Source organism: Cibotium barometz, chromosome 23 (genome assembly GCF_041138505.1).
Source record: "Cibotium barometz isolate CiBa-2024 chromosome 23, ASM4113850v1, whole genome shotgun sequence".
NCBI classification, from domain to species: Eukaryota; Viridiplantae; Streptophyta; class Polypodiopsida; order Cyatheales; family Cibotiaceae; genus Cibotium; species Cibotium barometz.
The window spans coordinates 17,687,361-17,709,757 of NC_141068.1; the positions used below are offsets into that span (position 1 = coordinate 17,687,361).

Sequence of the window (22,397 nt, forward strand, 5' to 3'; positions counted from 1 at the left end):
GTATCAACTCAACCTAGGTACTAGCCATGACCTAACAAGTCATATCAACAAGTATAAAAGCATTAAGCAACAGCTTGCCACCATTAGCAAGACACTTGATGATGATGAAGCTAAGGCTATCTTGCTTGCTAGCTATGAAAGGAAAGAAGAATATGGTAACATAGTTGAAATCTTGTCTAACAACTCTACTCTAACCTTGAATGATGTACAAGCCTCATTGCTTGAACATGAGCAAAAGATGAAAAGCAAATATGAAAATACAACGTCCTCATCAAAAAACTTGGCACTTTATGCTGGTAAAAGGGAATTGAATCCAAGATACAATCATTGTGGCAAGTTAGGCCACACATTCAACACATGCAAATTCAAAGATAAACCAAAGCTTGAATGTACAGTGTGTGGGAAACTCCGACACACGGAAAGCAACTGCTGGTCAAAGAATCAACCTCAACAAGCGAATGTGATGGAGGCCTTCTTTCCAAAGGAGGATATTGAAGTGCTTTTTTGAAGCTATGGAGTTTTCACCTACCCCTTGTATCTTGTTGTATTGTGGCACTGATGATGTAGCCATGGTAGAATGATGTAAAGGCCGAGATGCCTAGTTGTATGTTAGGTCAAGATGCCAATGATGTGTGTACCTCACACCTAGATGTGTCCTAGATGGCACCAAGGGGGGGTGTTGAAAATGTGGTGCCTAGATGCACAAGGAGTATGTATCAAGGGGGGGTGTGAATGTGTGTGAACAGCCTCTAGTAGAGAGGAGATATTTGAGATATTGTGGAGTTTAGATGGCATCACTAGTGTCCACTTGATTTGTAATCCTTTGGCTATATTAGAGCCACTTTGGAATGAAGAAGATATCTCTTTTTTTGGTCCACCAAGTTGTGATCACCTCATTACATACTTGTAGTATCATTAGTGTACTAATCATCTCTCCCTCATGCCCTAAACCATGGCTATCCTCATATTCCATCCACCATAGCCTTCTCTTTGCACATGCATTCATCTCCAAAACCCTAATCTCAGGTCACATGTTTAGGTCTTCTATTCCTAGGCTTATAGTAGGTAGGTTCATTTGGTGCCTTTGGTACCTACACTTACCTTAGTTGGTTCCTTGGGGATTTCTAAGAAGCGGAGGTATTAGGTTTGAAATGTAGGGTGCTGGCCTTTGGTTTTCCTTGCAATTTCTCCTTGGCTTCTGGCTAGGTTTCTCCACATTTAGTGTGGCTTTTGCTTGTTTGGATTTTGGTTTTGAGGGGTTTGGTGAAGGTTGATTAGACGAGGTCTTGAATTTGTGGATGATGGCACTTATTGGCTCGATGGGACCTACTTGTAATAGTGTCAATAACTTTTAGATCTTAGTACAAATGTGTCTCGGCTCTCCTTTGGTGAGAAGAACATTCATCGTCTCTTGTGCTAGCTTTATAGTGGCTGTCCTCGTGGTCCAATGTATGTTATAGTTGTGTTTGGCAATCCATCCCCTTCCAAGGAGGATGATCTCTTTTTGGCATAGTTCCTATAGTCATAACATAAAAGTTACCTTCCACCATAGGATAAGAATTTATGTGAAACTTGAGTTTAATTAACCCTGCACATTCATTATAATCCCCGAATCGTTTGTTCTAGAGCTTTTGTCAGATCAAGGGTAGGCTTTTGTCAAATCAAGGGTAGGTGTAGGCCTAATATGACCCAAGTCTCATGTGACATCAAATTTCCACCTTCTCCTATGTCTAGTAAAGCAAATTTGATTGTTTACAAGGAAGTTTAAGGAAAGCATTGCGGGATTAACCTCTTTCTCCTCATAGTCATTATGCATCTCTACCATGTGGATAGGTATAATACCTCTCCTTTGTGGGCTTAACCCCTTTCTCCTCATGGTCACTATGCATCTCTGCCATGTGGATAGGTAAAATACCTCTCCTCATGGTCACTATGCATCTCTGCCATGTGGATAGGTAAAATACCTCTCCTTGGCTTTTCTTTTTTAGCTCGGGCTTTAGCATCCCATTAGGCTTATCTCTTCACCTCGGCCTCTTGTTTTCTATTTTCTTTAGCCTTCTTGTGAATGGCTTGAAGCTTTTTATAGGACAACAACCCATAGTATTTCCTAAGTTTGCTCCTAATGAGAAACCCTTCCATTTGGAGTCCATCAAGGCTTTCCAGGTGTGTTGCTCCTCTAGTCGCAAGTCCATAGATCGTGAAAGGAACCATCCCTCTCAATTTTAGTTTTCTTTTATTTTTCTTAAGGTTGTAGAGTAGGACTAGGTCCCCTTCCTTGAACCCACTAGTTTTGACATTCGCATCAAACCACCTTTTCCTTTGCTTTTTCTCTACATATCCATCTACATCATCCTTCACATAATTACCTACTTCATCCATAGTTTAATGCCCCTGATCCTAGAGCTTCTCCCCCAGCTTAACCACCTCATCAACTACATCCATGAGCCCTCACCAATCAGTGAATCATTCTATAAGGGGCCAAATCTCAGTGAGAAGCCACCATCAAGAAGCCAGTGAAGATGATGAGAAGGACTGAGGGGTGTTCTTGCATGTCCATTAACAACTCATGGGCCCGCCCAATGTGCGGGATGTCACATTACAAGGAAACTTCCATAACAGCCTTGATACACCCTTTGACATGGCTAAAATCTGGTGAATAATAGCTTCCAATGTTAATAGCTTATTAAAACTACCACTAACCAAGGTCAGCTCCCTGAATGCAGTTGACCTTATATTTTTTCCTGTAAGGATAGATATGATTTTGTTGGTTGGGCTGGGATCATAATCAACAAGTTTGAAGTGATTATCAGATGCATATTGTTTATGTCGACCTCTTTGCATGATGCATGCTGCACTAGCAAGAAGTCCATATGCTTCAAACCTTCTCATTCTTGGGTGTTATAGTCACTACCCATACCATATCTAGTTCACAAAATAATAATGATCTTTGTAGTTTCTTCTAGGACAAATGATTGAGCCTAGAATCCAAGAGAGTGCTTTATGAAGGAGAGGGGAAGATGTACGACGGGTGCCTTTTGGAGAGGCTCCTTTGGCACACACATATGGAAACATGGTATGTGAGTCCCACAGTTGCTTTTTGATGGGCATCACGCTCGTTTTTGAGCATTTTGGCTATAAAATACTTCCAAAAATATAAAATGTCGATAAAAAATTACATAAAAAAAAACTTGCTATATTTCGCCAAACACGAAAGGCAAGGGTGCCCGTCAAAAATCAAGTGTGGATGTGTCCGGATGTGACCATGTGAACGAACCCACACTTTAAAAGGAGATATCTTTTGGTTATTAGGTTAAAGATTTCCCTCTTGTTTGAGAAGCGAGGTACATTTAAACACAGCAGAAGGGTAGGCTGTGAGGCGGTCTCGGTTCAGTCAGCGTTGTGTTGAGAGATCACCCGCCATCAGCAGGCCCTCGCAGGTAAGTCTGCTTCCTTCGTCCTCTTCTCGTGTTTATACCCTAGAAGCTCGTGGGTTTGCTCATGGCATCTGACTTCGTACGACCGCGGCCATCGTACGAGCACTCGGCTTCGTACGACAATTATGGTTCGACATCTCGCCGCGTACGGCCACACAACGCTGTAGGACACCTGGCTTGTACGAGCAGCGTCCACTCTCGCCTTGCACGAGTAGCGTCCAGCATCTCGCCTTGCACGAGTAGCGTCCGGCATCTCGCCTTGTACCAACTCTGTACGCCTTTGTGACATGCGAGCTTGGTTTACATGACGTTTGCTTTCTTTGTTGTAAGGCAACAAGCTTGTAGAGATTCCCTCACGATTGTATTATGAGAATCGCAGTAGTGCTCTTAGTACATGCTTGAATGGCCATTTTTCCCTCACATAATGTCCTTACCTCAGGTTTGTAGGCACTGCAAACAGCAGCGTGCCCGTGTTTGGGCTCACAACTGTGTAGTGACTGTGTTTCCTTGACCTTTTAAAGATATGGCATGTAGTCAGGAGGGCTATGAATCTCGTTAAAAAATTCGTAAGCAAAAGTAGTACCCTGTCAGCTAGCACAAGATTATGAATTTGGAGCAATCATTTGCAACTTTGGCATTTTAGCAGTTTAATCTTTCTGGATCAATCATTTGCAAGGTGTCATCTCATGTAAAGCCTCTAATAGGCAAGATTGTTGTACTCAATCAAGATGACAGTTCTTGGATCAATCCAAAGCCCGTCCTTAGAGAGCCTTCAAGCAGACATTCCAAGTAACTAGAACGGATGCCTTTGTATTAGGCTTGCCCTCTCCTTCACCGCTAGTAAATAAGAGACTTGCTTGCGTACTGTTTCAAGCAGACATTTTACTATTTGGAAGCTGTTATGTATTGATCGGAGAGTGCTTGCTCTTGGACAGGGATTTGAAGGCATTAGTGCTGGTATACCAGTAAACATTGTAACCAATCTTTCTTGTGTAGGTTTTTTCTAGCAAGTCAATACTGGTTGTCATCCCAAAGATTGGCTAGGAATTGTTGTCACCAAGGTTGTACAATTCTTCTAATTTGCATGGGTTTTGAATGCGTTTCAAAGGTTTCAACTTTCTATCCTCACGAGAGAGGGTGTATGCTTACGCAATTGTAAGATTGCATCTTTAGGAGGAAGGGCTGACAAACTTTGCTTGGAGGGGTTTTAAGGAGTATGAGCATAAGAAACCTCAGAAGAGGTGAGAAATTTTGAATGGAGAGATCTCAAGTAAAGAGAAGGTGATTTGTACATCATGATAATGGATTATGAACAATAGTGCTGGGAAAAGTATGTATTGAATGCTAGTAGGGGTCAGAAATGTGTTAAGAAACTATCCTTCCTAGCATGCATTACAGTTTTCTGCCTACCTATTGAAGCATAGGCCATTCATTTGCTAGCACTTTAGCATTGGCTAGCATCATGATTTTCATATATATGTATACATACATACATACGTACGTATGAATGTCACTGAATGTCAAACATCTATGCACTAACCTTAGATGGTAGAGTACTTAATATAAGAGGCATTGGGCAGAGAAAGTGCACTTATCAATAATTGAGCGTGCTCAAGTATTCCACACCAATAAATGACCCATCAGTTATTACTTGAAGGGTCCCTAAGCCTGCCTCCCCTTGGTTTGCACTTTTGCCTAGCTCCATCTCAATGCCACTGCATTCACTTCTGTTAGGGACATACATAGACTTGGGGTCTATATAAAGCAGCTAGCAGATTATTATGGAGCTTGCTCCCCACATGCAATTGTAGCGTAACTAAAGGCTTCTCCTATGTTTATGTTGAGCATTCTAGTAACATCTTTTTCTGTTGCTGTTCAAATATTTTTAGTTGCAAAGACGGGATCTTATGCAAAGCTAAATTTGATTTATGTGTTATCCTTTGAAGCATGAGGAGACGCAGTCCTAGTTATAGTCCTCCTAGGAGGGGCTATGGTGGACGCGGTAGAAGCCCTCCGCGGGGACGATATGGTGCACACAGAGATGCTCCCTGTGGTCTCCTTGTCCGCAACATTTCCAAAGGCAGCAGGTTTATCTCTTGTGACATGAGCAGTAGCTATTTTGGGATGCATGATGAAGAGGGAAGTATTAAAAGTGAGGGCAGTAAGGCCATGTCTTATTGTTAGAAATGCATCCGACTCTCATTGTTAGCCATATATGTTAAGATCAATGATAAAATGTTGTTTTTGAAGGGATATTTTTCTGTTTACTTGCAGACCTGAAGATCTACGCTTGCCATTTGAGCGCTTTGGGCGTGTGAGGGACGTCTATCTTCCAAGAGATTATTACACGGGGTAAGCAAACATGCATGTTACATGCAACCAAGGTTCTAGGACCACTTGGAGTATGAAATAGTGGTTAGAGGAGCACCTTTTACATGAAATTATGTTATATATACATGTGTGTGTTTGTGTGTGTGTATCTTCATATGTGAAAGATTGGAAGCTTTCCCTAGTTTCTGTACCAAAGCATCAAGACAATTTTGCTTTAGCTTGTGGGCGCTGCTAGTAAGTTTTGTGCGTCAAGTTATTGGTTTTTGTCCTCCAACTGCATGCACTTTACAACATTTTTTGTCATGAGAGGTAGATTGGCATGGGCCCTGACTAGAACCTTTCACAACACTCTCTCTGTCACACTGTCGCCTAACTTTGTGGCTTCTTTTAGGCTGTAGATGAGTGTGTACAAAGAAAAACTCTTCAGGAGGCCTCAAGAGATAAAGACTTGAAGAGAAGTTAAGGTGAAGATACATCCGTTGACAACTGAAGTGTGGATGGATGCTTAAAGTGAAGATGTGTAAAGTGGAGCAAAGTTTAGTTCAACTGGGTTATTGTCTCTATTGAAGTGAAGATTATGAAGTCCTTTACATTTAATTGAAGAGGCGCAAATTGTGACTTCACAGCAAGGTCAGCAGCCCAAGGGCTTGGTTTCTTCTGTATGTGTGAAGCATACACATATCTTGTGATTGGAAGTGTTGTCTGGTATGTACATGCCAGTCTTTCTTTCTGGGCTAGATTATAGGAGGGTAGTATGACTGGTGCAAAGTGATTTGATTTAAGAGGGGCCCACAAATGCTTCCCATCACTACCTGATGATCCCTTGGCTTCTTGTCTAGTGTAAAGACTGGAGACTTGTTTGTATGCTCACTCTATTCTACCTTATTGAAGTGAGTTTCTTTTTGTTTAAAAAATACAGGGAGCCCCGAGGTTTTGGTTTTGTGCAGTACTTGGATCCTCTTGATGCTGCTGAAGCCAAAAGATACATGGACCGACAAATTCTCAATGGTCGGGAAATTACTGTTGTGTTTGCGGAAGAAAACAGAAAGAGGCCTGATGAAATGAGGGTGAAAGAAAGGGGAAGGTGTGTGTGTTCTCTTGTCAACTCTTAATAGGCTAGGTGGGCTGGAGCAACATTTTGCCAAGAGGACAGTTTTCTCATTCAAGTTTTGTATGCACGACTCATTTTTATTTATTTTTGGCTCACATCTTCTTTTGGGTTCTAGGGGGCGCATGAGTTACGGGGGTGGCAGGAGGTCACCATATCATGGTGATTTACTTTAATCCTCCACTGCTATGCTTTTATAATCATTCACTTAGTTGAGTTCTTACGGGCTTTGTTTTTGTTGCAGGCTACTCACCATCTCGTTCTCCTCGCTATCGGTCCCCATCTCCAAGGGAAGGTCGTTACTCAAGGTATAGCTTGCTCATCCTGGCTTAGGAACTTAGGGTGTTGTTGAGCCAGATGGATAGGCCGGGGTCAAGGGATATATGCAGATTTTGTTGTTCCTGTTCTTCCTGCTGCGTTCTACCAAGAAGGTCCATTAAGCTCCACTGTGTCTTTGTGCAGTTTCTTGGAGTTAATTTTGTTGCATTTCATGCAGATCTAATGATGGGTCATCCAGACGGGAGAGGTACGAGTCAATCTCTCCTCCGGCCAGAGGTAGAAGCCGTGTGTCGAGGTCCCCAGATACACATAGGAAGGGGAGAGATCATTCTCCTGCTGATGTGTTAGATTCTTTGCCAGGGAAGGATGGGCAAATAAAGGTGGATGGTCACAAAAAGCGTGGAAGGCGCTCTGCTTCTGCTGAGAAGTCATATTCTCCACGACCAAAGGATGGCCAAGCTAAGTCTCCTGGCAAACAACAAACCAAGTTCCGGTGGGTCTTTGTTGGTTGAGACTAGAGTACAATTATGCCTTTAGTATTTGTTTGTTTTTTTTCTTAAAAGATTCTTTGTTCATGACTCATGTGCAATGATTGACTTTTAGGATTGGCTTTGCAGATCTCCATCTCTCCCACCTCCATCTCAAACATATTCCAGGTCTCCTGGACGGGATTCAAGGTCACGGTCAAAATCTTGGAGGGAATCAAGATCCCCGAGTTCGCGCTCGCCTCCTCCCAGGCGGCAAAGGCATGCTTCTTCCTCAAGGTCCCCTCGTTCTCGTTCACCACCTCCCAGGCGGCAAAGGCATGCTCCCTCATCAATGCACTCTAACTCCAGGAGTCTGCCAGAGCCATCACAGAAGACATACTCAAGTCTCACGCCTGAAGAAAGGTATCGAATGACTACATGATGCCAAGCTTTCTCTGCTGGATGTTACTCCTTTGGAATTGTTTCAGCCTGTTCTTAGGCTACTGTGCATTACTTCTTCCCAATTTCCTTGCCTCTTCCTATGGGCCTCCCATTGCTGCCCTGAAAGTGCTCTAATGTCCTTGTCAGCTGCTAGCTTTGCCAAATGTGTCTAGGACGACCTTACGTAGGCTGCTTTCAAGGCTTAGTATCAGGTTGTTGTTAGAAGAAAAGATTGTCTATTTGTGAGAGGCTCAGATGCCTCTATCCCTCCTCCCCCCATGGGGCTGGTTTTGGCAGGTTAAAGGTTGAAAACTACGAAAAAAAATAAAGATAGGGCATTGTTTTCCTGATTAGCTGACAACCATCCCAAGAGGGTTAGAATTACTCTACAAGAAAGGGCTGTGACATCCATGTAGGATAGAACAGGAGTGTGAGAAGGCAGTATTTTCCCTCAATGTTGTCAGTGTTAGGCTGTAATGGAGGAAGTGCAATGATTAGAGAAAGACTTCATAAGGAAGGCTTGGATGGCACAATCAAGTCTTTTTAGTGTAGGCTATGGCAGGTTAGGGTTCTCTCGTATGGATGTCACCCTTAGCCCTCTGTTGCTTTCAGTAATCTTGACTCTCTTGGGATGGTAGTCAATAAATCAGGCAATGTTTCTTAAGTCTAAATGTGTGTGAGTTTGTGATTGTAAGGTTAGGTGTAGTAGCTGACATGACTGGAGGGGTGAACTACTTTTGCTTGGACACTGATTCTTTCCTTAATTGTTGTAGGTCTCCACGTGGAGAATCACAGTCGCCTGGACCATCACATTGAAGTACAAGAATTGAGCTTACTGTGTTTTAAAAGGCACATCTGTGTTGGGGCTGTATGAAGTTATTTTCAATCTTTTTGGATTTGTTTTGAAGTACATGATGGATTACCTGTTGATTTAGGGCAGGTTTTTTTGTGTGGCGTTATTAGCAAATACAACATGTGGCTGCTTCTTTTTTGGGCTGTATGATGGAGCGTCCAAGTATTTGTATGATTCTCTCTAATGCTTGTTTACTTTACAGTATGCACATCCATTCTCAATGGTGTATGAGGCTGTTTTCTTAATTAACGTTCTTTTCTAATTTAGATACCAAATTTCCTCTACTCAATTCTGTCAAAGCAATACTTTCATGATTCTTATTGATGAAGTTCAGCATTGCTATTCTTTTTCAACAAGTTGAGCTAATGAAAGTAGTGGAAAGTAGTTCAATTCTGTAAAGTTCATAGATACGTGCATTAGTCAATCAGCTATTTATACACCCAAAATAGTTCTCTAGTGATTTGGCTTTTACTCAACCACCAAGACCTAGTGTCAATCAGGTTTATGAAATGGCCTTGTATGTTTATGAAAGTGAGTTCTTGAAGACATTGAATGGTCCGTATGTTTATGAAAGTGAGTTCTTGAAGACATTGAATGGTCCGCATCATTATTGCTTCTCTATCTCTTTCTAGCTTGGCCAACAGTCGTTAGTCAGAGCTTCTTACTATGACTCACGAAACTGCCTTATGGGAGGTTATGCAGCTCAAAGGAAAGTTTGTTTTATTCTCATGCAACATCACGTTGTATGCTTTTATTTAGAGTGCACAACTAGATACGGGGGAATTGTTTGTCTTGTTTTGTTTTCTTTGGGGATTGTTATACATGTCTTACCTGCCCTCGTGTTCTTACAACTCACAAGTGTAGTGAGCGAATTGAACCTAGGCCTTGGCTAGGATATATGGAAGCCATATCCATTACTCTACAACATTAGTATTTGCAGCCCAAGTTTTTGAAATGAATTAGTAAAAATCAGCATGCTTTTTGATGTCATCAGGATGCCTCACCCTCATCTCAAAGAGCATTATTGTTGTGGGGATGTACCATCCTTGTCTCAAAGAACATCGGCTACACCGTATACTCTAAATGGCCATCTTGAACATCATCTGAGTCATATGCGTTCATTTTATGATCAAAGAATCTAAACAAAAAAGAAAAATCATCTTGTATTGCATGTAAGGTGGTTTCTTAAATAGAATCTAGAATGTGAGGTTATGCAACTCAAAGGAAAGCTGGTTTTATTCTCATGCAGCATCACGTTGTATGCTTTTATTTAGAGTGCACAACTAGACACGGGGGGGGATTGTTTTTTTGTCTTGTTTTGTTTTCTTTGGTATTGTTATACATGCCTTACCTGCCCCCGTGTTATTACAACTCACAAGTGTAGTGAGGGAATTGAACCTAGGCCTTGGCTAGGATATTTGAAAGCAATATCCATTGCTCTACAACATTAGTAGTTGCAGCCCAAGTTTTTTGAAAAGACCTAGTAAAAATCAACATGCTCTTGAATAAGGTATGAAGGATGTGGATATGGGTGCCATACTCAACAACTTGATCTTTCTACATTTTGCTTATAAAATCTAAACTCCTACACCCTAAAAAAAGGGTATGCCTTACTTGAATCTCTAAGAAGGGCAAGAAAGGATAGTTCTTTTAAACCCTAACACAAGAGAAGATTGAGGGATTTACCCCCAACATGGACTTAGAGGATTGAGGTTTCCTCCATTTGAGAGAGATTTCCTCCATTTGAGAGAGAGAGAGAGAGAGAGAGAGAGAGAGAGAGAGATTATAAATAAGCTTTAACAACACGAGATCAGAGGCATGATTTTGTATTGTTGCAAACATTTCATCTCTTAGACAAAGCTCCTACCTACCCCTCCATGCATGCAATACTTGAAAAAAAAGTGACTATTGTTAACACAATAGAATAGATATAGTAAAGTTAGTTTCATTGAGATAGTATAAAACTTCATAGTGTAAGTGAGGCATTGCCAACCAAACTTTGGTTTCATAACAAAATGGTGCATGTAAATCTTCATGTAGAAGTATGGTGTGGTTGTCTTTTACAAATATTTTTCTTAACACAAGAGTGACAAAATTGTAGCAACTAGTTAGTTATATGTATGTATATATATATATATATATATATATATATATATATTGTTTGATAAAATTTTCAAATACCTTGTGTCCTTGTTAGCCACTTTGTAGGTTAACATACTTGTGATTGCGCGACCTATTGTAAGGCGCTTTGCCATAATAGGGAAAGTCTAAGGCGTTCGTGTACATGCTTGCTAAAGTCTAGTAATAGAGCACGAACCATTTTTTATGTTTGGTCGGTATAGTGTGAAATAAGTCGTTTTTGACACTAAGCAATACACCAACATTCGCTTGCAATCATGGGCTCCCCTTCTTCCGTTCTTGCTTGCTTGTGCTTGATTAAATCTTGCATGCTTGCTAGATAGGCTTGTTTGTAGGTTTCCCTCTTGAGTTAGCTTCTTCTTCTTTCCCTGTGTTTGCCATGCGGGAATGCCCCCATCTCTATTTGCCTCTATCTAGGCAAAGAGAGCTTTTCCTTCACTCCCTTAGCAAGGAGTATTCCGATGTGACAACAGCGTGAGGACACGATGGACGAGCTAGCGCACCCATATTGGGAAGTTTCAATTACTGCTCGGAGGTAAGATCTAATGACACTTGATTTGATTAAGGCTAAAATAAGCTCTTGACTTGAACATATTTGGCACTATCAACGATGGTGACTAGTCTAGGGATAAGCTCCATTCATCCGTCCATTCAAAGCTATTGGGATCACCCAATATTGCTCGATGTTTATTAGGAGGTCACACTTTGAAAAACATGTAGATTTGGAGCCTTGGATGTGTGAGTTTTGTTGGTTTTGGCTTTGTTTTGTAGTTTATTTGTATTTGGATTAATGTCATATATTGGCTTTACTCAGATTCCACTGCTCATTCTGATTAGGAGTGGAATCCGTCCTAAGAACATAAGCATTGTGCTCCATTAGATGTGGATTAGAGTGGGATAGTTAATGTTTGTTTATGTATTTCATATTTTTCCATGCGTTGTTAGAATTGCTAGCTCAGAAGCATGCAAAATCAAATAAAAAAACTTAATTACTTACATAATCACTATTGACTTGGATAATAAAACCTTAATCACCCCACAAAAAACCTCAGAAATCTCCAAAAACTAGACCAAACCAGCTCTTGGGTTAGAAGACATGAGCCCATAGTCTCATGAAAAAAGACTTAAGTCAAAACATGTGAGCTATGAGTCTCGAGGCCTGAGTTAACTAGACATGAGCCTAGGGGTAGGAATACCTAATATTGTAATAACCAATTATTACTACCTTGAAGACTTGTAAAGACATATCTACTTATGTTCTTTAAGGATTTTCTTCTCATTCAATTTGTACCACCTACAAATTCAAAGGAAAACTCTTGACGTGTAATTATTGGGGTATTAAAGTATGCCCAATAATTACACACCAACCCTATCCATAAGTATATTTTATAAAAGTTCATGTTGAGATAGGCCTATTTTATAATAATAAAATCCATGAGCTTAGTTCATACAAAAGCACGAGCTTGTAGATGTGAACTTACGTACGTGAACCTGCATATGTGAGCCTGGAGATGAGTCAAGAAGCGTGAGTCAAGCAAAAAAAGTTCAAAAAATAAAAAAACTAAAAAAACTCATTTTTAATTGCTGTAGAAGAATAGTCGTGTCTAGAATCAGTTTCAGACTTGCTTAAGAAGCATTAGAGACCCTTTATGGCAACCCTATCGAGACTAATAGTTGAAAATAACAATCCATTAGATAGTAGCGCATCAAACCACACCTCTTCAAACATTCCCCTATTAAGATGCCAAAACTCTTTTGGATTCACCTCAAGCGAGCTTTGAGAAGAAATGAGCCAATTAAACACTAACATGAATGGAGGAACATCTGAACACTTGGAAACATGAGTAGTCACAATCCTCAGAGCTCTAAATTTGTTGCGGATTGGCTCTATCAACAACGCCATAAACTTCGTGAACATGGCATTAAACTGCCTTATATTTGGGGGAAGCTCTAGTGAAGGAGCATGAGTAGGACCAGGAACCTCAAGGTTTGCTCCCTCTGGAAGTGGTCAAATCATGTCAGCCGCCACAATGTTTCAAGTATTTGGTGTTGATTTTGAGTTGTGTTTATCCCAAGCTGACCACGTCCAACAAGCAACACAACTACGACAATCTAGACACGTCTCTTTTGTTATACATTAGGGACAAGTCACCTTCTCAAAACGAGCTAATTATAGAAGCTTCTTCACCACGTAACCAAGCTCCAAGAGGGACATGGAACATAAGGAAGGGTAAAGAGCCAATGTCTAGGACTACCTTAAACCAAAGGGATCCGCAAGGGCATTAGTGTCCTCAGTCGGATAGCAAGTCCTACCACCTCAAAGCCAGGCCGACATAGGATTAGTGCCATTAGAAACGGCACAATCCAACCCCATGGGGAGCAAGAAATCCCAAACACCAAAACAAAGGGCTTTGTGCAACCATTACCTGACGTTCCACCGCCACGTGAATACATGCTTAGGATGATGTTTGAAATGGGAGGGGGAATTACCACAAACATAGCACCTAGAGGCTTATAGTTGGGCAAAATTAAGCCAATCCACATCTCAAGGATAATGACCAAATTTGATAGAATTGGAGATCCCATTCAATACCTAGAGAAGTTAAATCAAATTTGTGAGGCCCTAGGAAGGATAAATGATCCCACCAAGATCTGTTCATCTTGAACGTAAAGCATGCCAATGGTTTAGGTCTCTAAACCCACTTGCAAAGTCCAGCCTACAAGGTCTTGCGCAACACACCTTTAGTGGAGCCAGATGGAGCCCCATTGCATAGATCTATAACCTCAAGAAAGAGGAGGGAGAAACAATGTGAGATTACATTACTAAACCAAGAATCTCTACATGTATTGCAGCCCCTGCGAGACTGGATGATTTATTGCTCATTGATCTATTTATGATCGGTCTCAAGAACAGGAGACTTCATGACCATCTCTACGTGTGATGCAGCCCCTGCGCGAGACTAGATGGTTTATTGCTCATTGATTGATTTATGATTAGCCTCAAGAGCAAGAGACTTCATGACCATCTCTACATGTCTTGACACTACATCTTCGTCGATGAGTGTTGACGAGTCAATAGACCTAGTATACCTAATTGACAATCTACAAGATAAGGATGTAGAAGTCATCCAACTCAACTAAGCGATAGGGGACACATCATCCAAAGCCTCAACAATGGCTAAGGGTGTCCCATCTGCACCAACTAGTGTCCTAGTCAATGACATGAGCATGGATGAGTCAGTAGAAAACTTGCTTAACTGCTTAGGCCAACATGGTCAAGGACATGAGCATGGATGAGTTAGTTAAAAACATGCTCAACTGCGTAGGCCAGCATGGCATGACCAGCCCCAAGGGTAACCTCTAGCCCCCCCCAGCCTATTCGTCAAGCAAGACACCCACACCTATTTCCATGAAGAGATATGGTTTGGTGTGTAATTTGATGCCGAAGCATACAAGTACGGAGTGTTTGATGATGCTAATGCCTAGACAACAACAATTTTATGCTCATTTCCAGTGCCACAAGAACCATGACACATCTCATTTCTTGTTACCAACAACAAGGACTCCCAATAGGGTGGATTTCAACACCACATTAGATGCTCCCATCGCCAAGGTAACCATTGGCCTTGCCCGCCTCACCTGTCACTCCTCAACATGCACAAGGCCTAGTGCCTACGTATTTAAACCCCTTACCGAGAGGTATATCTAAAACAACCACATTTGTGCCATATACTCCCTTTGGTGCTACCACATCAACCGGTTCCTCCAAGAACTGTGCCACTGTACAACAATACTTTGTGAATTGCCTATAGAGATAGAAACCCACGAACAAGAAAGCTATGAATTTTATAAACAACAGGATCTATATACGAGTAAAAATCCCTATGGATACATCTTGACCAAGCTTCACACATAGACTATGCCTGTCTATTTGAAGCCATGGTGTAACAAAGAGAGAGAGACCTCAATAATATGGTATGTAGGCCACCAATTCAATGCTTCCATACAAAGGCCCATAGTGTATTATATCGAGTGTCCTCACAAGGACTCTACACACCCCTCAAGTGCTCCAAATGCTCTAAATCCCCTGCCAAATCCTAACATAATTCCTTATGGAGGAACATGTTAAAAGTGTGGATTCAACTATTTTAACAAGGATTATCCCAACAGAGTAACAATCACCCAAAACATAATTCCTTACAAAGGCGTATGTTACAAGTGCTGATTTATTCATGCTTCCAAGGATTATCCCAATAGAATAACAATCTGCCCCATGGATAAACATTTGTTAACACTTTGACAAGCCGTAACTTAGTGTGCAAAAGGACTTATTCATATATTCCCATCACAAGGCTCAAAGTCAGGGTAGTAGTCACTCAAAGGTTGTAATAAGTGGAAAGGCCAGGCTTTGACTTTGAAAGTAAGGAGCAAGATATCTCGAGGGACAAGCCCCAAAGGCTACAATAGCCCCTAAAAGGATTATGAACCAAAATAAGAAGACTTTGAAGAGCATGCAAAAATGTATTGCATGATCACTGTTTAAGGTTTCGACGACATTGTAACTATCGAAAATGCTTCAGTTTCAAAGCTGTGTGATCTCCCACACAAACCCACTCTTCCCAAGGGAAAGAAGACAATAGATTACAAAAACTTTCCAAATAAACTCAAGGAGTATCCCAACCCCGTGTTGGAGAAAGAGAGAATGAAGCAAGCCCAAGAGCGTGTGAGGAGGGTGCAAGCTAGACTAGAGCCAATACTGGAGAAAGTGATTGAGTACAAACCATTGATCCCACTTGAGTGTATCCCTAACATTCCTAACCCTATCCCATGACCAATCATAGAATCAATAAAAAGGGAACTTGAGAGCTTGCCGAAGGTCTTAAACAAACCCATAACCATTCTCAAGTGGCCACCAAAAGAACTAGTTCTAGAGCCTTTTCCTCCTCCGGAACCAATTTACCCAAGTCTCACATTGTAGATGCAATGAAGGAGGACTCAATAGGAGTTGAAGGTTGGCCTTCCATGGGAGATCATAGTCTGTGTAACATTTTCTGTGAGGTGATTGGCAACAAATGAGTACATTTCGTCCCCTTCAAAGGCTCTGCCGCCTAGGGAAGGATCAATGCACATCCCTTACATATTGGTAGGCCCTAGTCAATCTTAGAGTGATTATGAACCTAACAAGTATGAATATCACCTCTGGTGGATGACATAGCAGGCTTCACAACCTTCTTATCCTTGGTAGTCGGAGTTTCAAGAAGTTCTCTTTTGTATACAAATTTTCAACTTTGGAAAGGCTTGTTTGATTGGATGAATGGGAACCTAAGAGCCCACGTAATTGAAAACCTCAGAGGAGGAGGAGCCATGCAACATTGAGCAACCTCCCTCTATATCCAAAAACCAAAGGACTGCCAAAAGTGCCCATGAACAAGTTAGTGCACTACTTCGAAAAACAATGAAATGAACACCATGTTACCTATCGTGTACAAAGGAACATCGAGAATGCTTTACACGAAGGATCAAGACAGCATCATGAAGAAATGCATTTATGAAGATGACTTGGTTATTGTTCTTGAGTAATCCCATATTCTGGCATAGGTGGAGCAGGACACTTTGCTGGAAACTACTACACACAAGGTCCTCCAAGTTCCATATTATGGTGGCCTACACTCTTTGGTTTGGAGACGTAGTTGAATGTATTAACTGCGAGACGATAAATGCCAAAGGTTTGTCATAGTCTAAGAGAAGGACCAAATGTCCCTAACCCTTGTACTTGTAAACAAACATTTGAAAAATAGGATTTAGAATTTGTGGGGTTCCCATTTAGCCGAGTCACTTAAGGAACCTAGGTGTGCTTTATTATAGTCACCCCCATAGATTAGGAAGTGGTGGGATGAGGCTAAAGCTACACATAATGCTGATGCAAGATCCACCATCAAATTCCTTAATGAAAATGTGGTTACTCGTTCAGTTTCCTACTAGAAATAGTGAGCAACACAGTACACAATTTATAAATAAAGTGTAGAGTTCTTGCTCAAAGAGTTCCATCTCGTTTGTTTGTTTGTCGGTATTTCCATCTCTTTCCCACTTTGATTTTGGAGCAACACCTTTGGTACCTGTGAGAGATACACGTAGACATGAAAGTCATTGTGTAAAATTGAGGCATCCTCATTGGTGTAGGAAGGAGACCATGTTACATGCTAATTGAAATTTTGTGCGTTTTGATGCGATTCGGGCGCATTCAGGGCCCCATTTTGGCTTTGCAAGTTCTCCTTAGATAGGTTTATTACATAAGTTTTTGTAAGTACTATCTAGTAAGTTATTTGTAGGTGATCACGTTTGACAATCTATCCCAGATATTGATTTGAGCGAGAAAGCTAGACAAGAATAACTTCAAAGCATGGAAGTTCATTGATGACCAATTTCCTTATAGGAAAAGGATATTGTGAATTCATCATAGGTGATGAAAAGGAGCCAAATATCCTTTTCCTTATAGGAAAAGGATATTGTGAATTCATCATAGGTGATGAAAAGGAGCCAAATATTGGTGAAGAAAACCCCAAAGCAGGTGTAGGCAAATAAATCATGGCATGAAAGAGCCAGAAAGGTGCTATATTGGTTATCTGTGAATGCAATGGACTCTACGATTGTGCATATATAGGATGCACAAACACTTAAGGAGACTAGGGACACAATGATGAAGATGTAAAACACAAATACAAACACTCAAGCTTGAAAGATGCAGCTAAAGTAGGATCTACATGATGTGACAAGAGGGAAGCTAAGTATTATTGGATCATCGATGATATGGTGTTGGCGACCTCGAATGGTCTTGGCAGCAAGGAATACAATCAGTTTCAGATCTCCATTGGCATTTGAGAGAACTTTCCTGGTTTTTAAGATCTGTGATGATGAGGAGATGAATATTGGGGAAGGTCCATCCTTTGGAAATTCACATGAGGAGCCCTTCTACTCAAATATAAGTAGAGGCAGAGGCAGATCATCATCCAAAGGCCGAGGTACAAGCCATTTTGGAAATAGAAAACATGGAAATCATGGGTAGTAGAAACAACAATAGGAATCTACTGTATAAACAAGTGGAAGAGGCCACTCTAGAGGTAGGGGAACCCATAGAGGCCAAGATGGTTTGCAAAGAAATCAAAGTGCTATAACGTAGAGTGCTATTACTATGGCAAACCATGGCACATGACAAAGGATTGGTATAAAAAGTCAAATAATATCAAAAGTGGAAAGTTATAGTAGCAAGGTAGCTATGCATCATCAAGTAAGCAGGATGATGAGTGACAAAAGCGAGTAGCTATTTGTGATACAGTACATGCTCACAATAGGAGGAGACGTGTCAGGATATCGACATGATTAAGAGAAATTTGGTATGTGGATTCTGGTGCCTCTAACCACATGACTAGTTATGTGGTGAGTGGTTTAGATATATGCAGAAAATGGAAAAACTATGCTTTAAAAAAATGAAAAAACCAAACATGTGATGATACTACGTACCAAACCATTGTGGTTGTTGGTAAAGTGCCATTGTTTATATTCTGGTAAAATAAACTACCTGGCATGTGTACATGTTCCATATATTACGAAGAACTTAGTTTCTATTGGACACATGGTTGAGCAAGGTCTGCAAGTGAGGTTTAATCCTCAAGGATAATTTGTGGAAGACTTCAAAAATCATTGCCAGTTGGTTACAAAGGGTAACAAAAATGGTAGGATGTTTACTTTAGATATGCATGAGGTGAAGGCAAAAACCATGTTTGTGCATGGGACATCTGTCATTGCAAATATTGACATATGGCACAAGCACATTGATCCTAGCTTGGTAAGAATGCCAAACATGATTTCTCGCATATGAAAATCACATTAGTACAAGGCCATTGGATGTTATACATTCTGATGTATGGGGAGACTAACCAAGACATTGATCCTAGCTTGGTAAGAATGCCAAACATGATTTCTCGCATATGAAAATCACATTAGTACAAGGCCATTGGATGTTATACATTCTGATGTATGGGGAGACTAACCAAGACTGCAACAATCAAGGTTACAAGTATTATGCTATATTCATTGATAATCACTAACGAAAGTGGGGGTTTATTTTATGTGAAGGAGAAAAGTGAGGTGTTTGCTCACTTTTAAAGATTTAAAGCCTTGGTTGAGAAGGAAAAAGAAAAGAAAAGAAAATATCTGTGAGATCACATGGTGGGGGAGAGTATTTTTGCAATGAGTTCAGTGATTTCTTGAGTTAGAAAGGAATCAAGGGGATAGCTTACATGTAAGTACACTCTGCAGAATGGTGTTGTAGAAAGAAAAAATAGGCACATTGCAAAACATGCCAAATTATTTTGGGCTATGAAGCAATAGCAACTCTAATTTTTATAATGAGTAGGACCTCCACTACAGTTGTTCATGGCATGCCGCTTGAACAAATAGTGACTCTAGTGGCTCCGAATAGAGCCTTGATGAGAAACTTGGCATTCTGTTACTCATGGTGCAAGGAGAACTAGGGTGGTTTTGAGGACATTTGGTAGTGATCTAGGTGTACGTAGTTCTACAAGGGTGAGATACTCTATTAATAGGTTGAGATACGATGGATATATAACCCATCATTATGCTTACATGGTTAAAGTAATATAGGAGTTGGAGCCCACTTGTTTTAAGAGGACACTTGAAAATAAAAAATGGGAAGATGCCATGGATGAGGTAACATGGGAGTTAGTGTCATTGCCTAAGGAAAATAAGGTAATTGGATATAAGTGGGTATATAACATCGAGCATATTCTTGAATGGATTAGTGAGTAGGTATAAGGCAAGATTGGTTACCAAGGGTTATGCGTAGACCTACAACATTGACTATGAGAAGACATTCAGTCTGATTTACGAGAATGAAAAATATGAGAGCTATCATTGTTATTATGGCTATGGTGAAGCATTGGTCTTTATATCAAATGGATGTAAAGAATGATTTCTTTCATGGTTATTCACAAGAAAAATTATACATGATGCAGCCATTGGGATATAAGAGTGATGCACACCTAGATTTTATGTACAGGTTATGCAAAGCCTTGTATAGCTTGAAGCACAGACCTAGATCATGATCAAATAAGATTGGGGAGTATATTGTTTCCATTGGATTTCAGATATCTAATGTGAAAAATATAGACATAGGGATCATGCTATAAGTCATTTATGTGGATGACTTGATTATCATTGGTGATAGTGATGCTAACGTATGTGATGTCAGGCATAAGTTTGAGATGAAGGATTTAGGTGAGCTACAATATTTCTTGGGTATAGAGGTTTTATAGAGGTACTATGGCTTATGGCTTGGGCATGTTATCCAAGTATGATATAACAAAGGCTATAAGCCTATTTCAGTGCCATTGGAGCATAACACAAAGCTTTTCACTGATACAGGTAAGCTTTTGGAGGACCCCACTATGTATAGATGCATAGTGGCTTTCCATAGATACATGTAAGATTTTAGAGGACCCCACTATGTATAGATGCATAGCGGGAAGCATGATTTACATGACCATTACTAGGCCAGACTTGAGCTATGTTGCTGGACTTGTGAGTTTGTTTAAATAGGCCCCCAAGAAGCCACACTTGGATTTAGCTAGATGAATTCTCAGGTGCATAAAGTCCACAGTTGATTATGGACTTTTCTATGAGGCTGGCATAGATATATAACTAAATGGGTACACAAAATACTGATTGGGCTAGTATTAGGAGATCTACAAACGACTTTATGTTTTCTTTTAGGAGTGCTATGAGTTGGAGCAATGAGAAACAACCAAAAATTAACCTTGTCGAGTATAAAGCTATAACTAATGCTTTCAGCCTAACCCTAGATGGGAAGGTAGGGGATTGGTTTAGAACTCTTAGGATTGATAAACACTTAAACTTTGAAGCACATTAGGAGATTGTTCTTGAAGCAATTTGTGCGTGAGGGAGCAATGCGGAGTGTAGCCTCACAACTGCATAAGGCAGAGAGAGAAGAGGAGATTTAGTTAGGGAGTTCACTAGACAACTCAAGCATTTGAACTCTCATTGTGCTTTGCATGAACATTCCAATAACCAATTTCTTATTAATAGATTCATCCATGGGCTTAAACATGAGGAGATCTATTATGGCTTAGTCATTAGAGGTATCACCACATGGGATGAAGTCACAACTAATGCCATCCCAGCTAGAGGATAATCTAATGATTAAGGGAGCCAAAGCACCGGATGCAAAATTGGTTGATTCATAAGTGTAACGACTAAACCCTTGGCTAAAGGTAACACTTTAGCATAAATGAATTTCATAGACTTCATGAAAGCATTACAAGAAGAAATGAGGACCAACAGAGCTCCTGAGAATGTACATATGTACCCAAGGAGAGAGCTACATTGGTGTTCTATATGCTGACAATCTCATACAACAAGTGAGTGTCCAATCTTGAGAGCATGATACCAAGGAAACTATAGTTTTTGCGGTCATTATGGTCATGTCGTCTCACAATGTTGAACGTACTTGCAAGACATTGCTAATGATCCCAAAGCACAACTAGCTTTACACAACAACAAAGCTATCATGCCGGCCACAACAACTCAACACACTGCCGCGACCAGCCGACATAGCAAACCAATCTCAAAGGGAATTTACAATGCTGCAAATGTACCTCTGCTAGCACCCATACTAGGACCCCAACCATCCCCTCCCAAGATCACACCACTTCATCAGATAGGTTTGGAGGAACCTATAGATTACCCAAGTTATGAGGTGGACTTGGATGCTACCTCATATTTTGCAGAAGACTCCATAGAATTCTCTCCTAAGTATTATGTAGTTGATGCCCAAGGGGGATCAAACCTGTATACCAACTTGCTGCTACAAGAAGAGGTTGTCATATTAACGCTACTACTAGAAGAATGCCTCTTCAATGTTATCACTGCTAAGGACCGCACAGAATCTCTTAATGTCCTCTTAACTATCCATAGCCACAAACCACTCAAGGTGCATCTTTTACTCCACCACATGCCACTTGTAGTTGTTGTGGCAAAATAGATCATATGATCAGGTATTGCCCCATGAAACTTGTGGTAACTAATCCGCAAAGTGGTCCAACCATCACACCACTCAATATGATTGGTGTAAGTGACAAGTCAATAAATTTGTGCAGGAGGATAAGTCTCGCAAGACAAAAAGAGAAAACTTGGGAACAACTGAAGAACTAGTTTATATGAATGAAGCAGATCAAGTCTTTGATTCAATTGGCATGCGAGCTGATTCCAAATAGCATAAAGAGATTCCTCTAAAGTCTAATGAGACCCAA

At 40.6% G+C, this 22,397-nt stretch overlaps 1 protein-coding gene across 3 annotated transcripts; it reads left to right on the top strand.

Moving 5' to 3' along the window:
• Positions 1 to 3,305: 3,305 nt before the first annotated feature.
• On the top strand, positions 3,306 to 9,188 carry LOC147625687 (serine/arginine-rich SC35-like splicing factor SCL30A). Of its 3 annotated transcripts, XM_086817198.1 has the most exons (10): positions 3,309 to 3,437; positions 5,381 to 5,521; positions 5,709 to 5,786; positions 6,685 to 6,849; positions 6,992 to 7,035; positions 7,118 to 7,181; positions 7,370 to 7,428; positions 7,513 to 7,645; positions 7,770 to 8,042; positions 8,834 to 9,188. In XM_086817198.1, exons 2-10 carry the CDS (start codon positions 5,382 to 5,384, stop codon positions 8,874 to 8,876), a joined length of 999 nt encoding a protein of 332 aa, XP_086673324.1. In that variant the 5' UTR covers positions 3,309 to 3,437; position 5,381; the 3' UTR covers positions 8,877 to 9,188. The 3 variants fall into 3 exon arrangements, with proteins under 3 accessions (XP_086673323.1, XP_086673324.1, XP_086673325.1); XM_086817197.1 differs by having other exon boundaries at positions 3,306 to 3,437; positions 7,370 to 7,645; XM_086817199.1 differs by having other exon boundaries at positions 3,330 to 3,437; positions 6,157 to 6,849; positions 7,370 to 7,645.
• Positions 9,189 to 22,397: the final 13,209 nt, after the last annotated feature.

Excerpts from the sequence above, each read along its gene's own strand:
- LOC147625687 (XM_086817197.1), top strand. The coding sequence starts at position 5,382 with ATGAGGAGACGCAGTCCTAGTTATAGTCCTCCTAGGAGGGGCTATGGT. Across the intron at positions 6,850-6,991 it reads AGGGTGAAAGAAAGGGGAAG|GGGGCGCATGAGTTACGGGG; the intron begins GTGTGTGTGTTC and ends TTTGGGTTCTAG. Across the intron at positions 7,646-7,769 it reads AAACAACAAACCAAGTTCCG|ATCTCCATCTCTCCCACCTC; the intron begins GTGGGTCTTTGT and ends TTGGCTTTGCAG.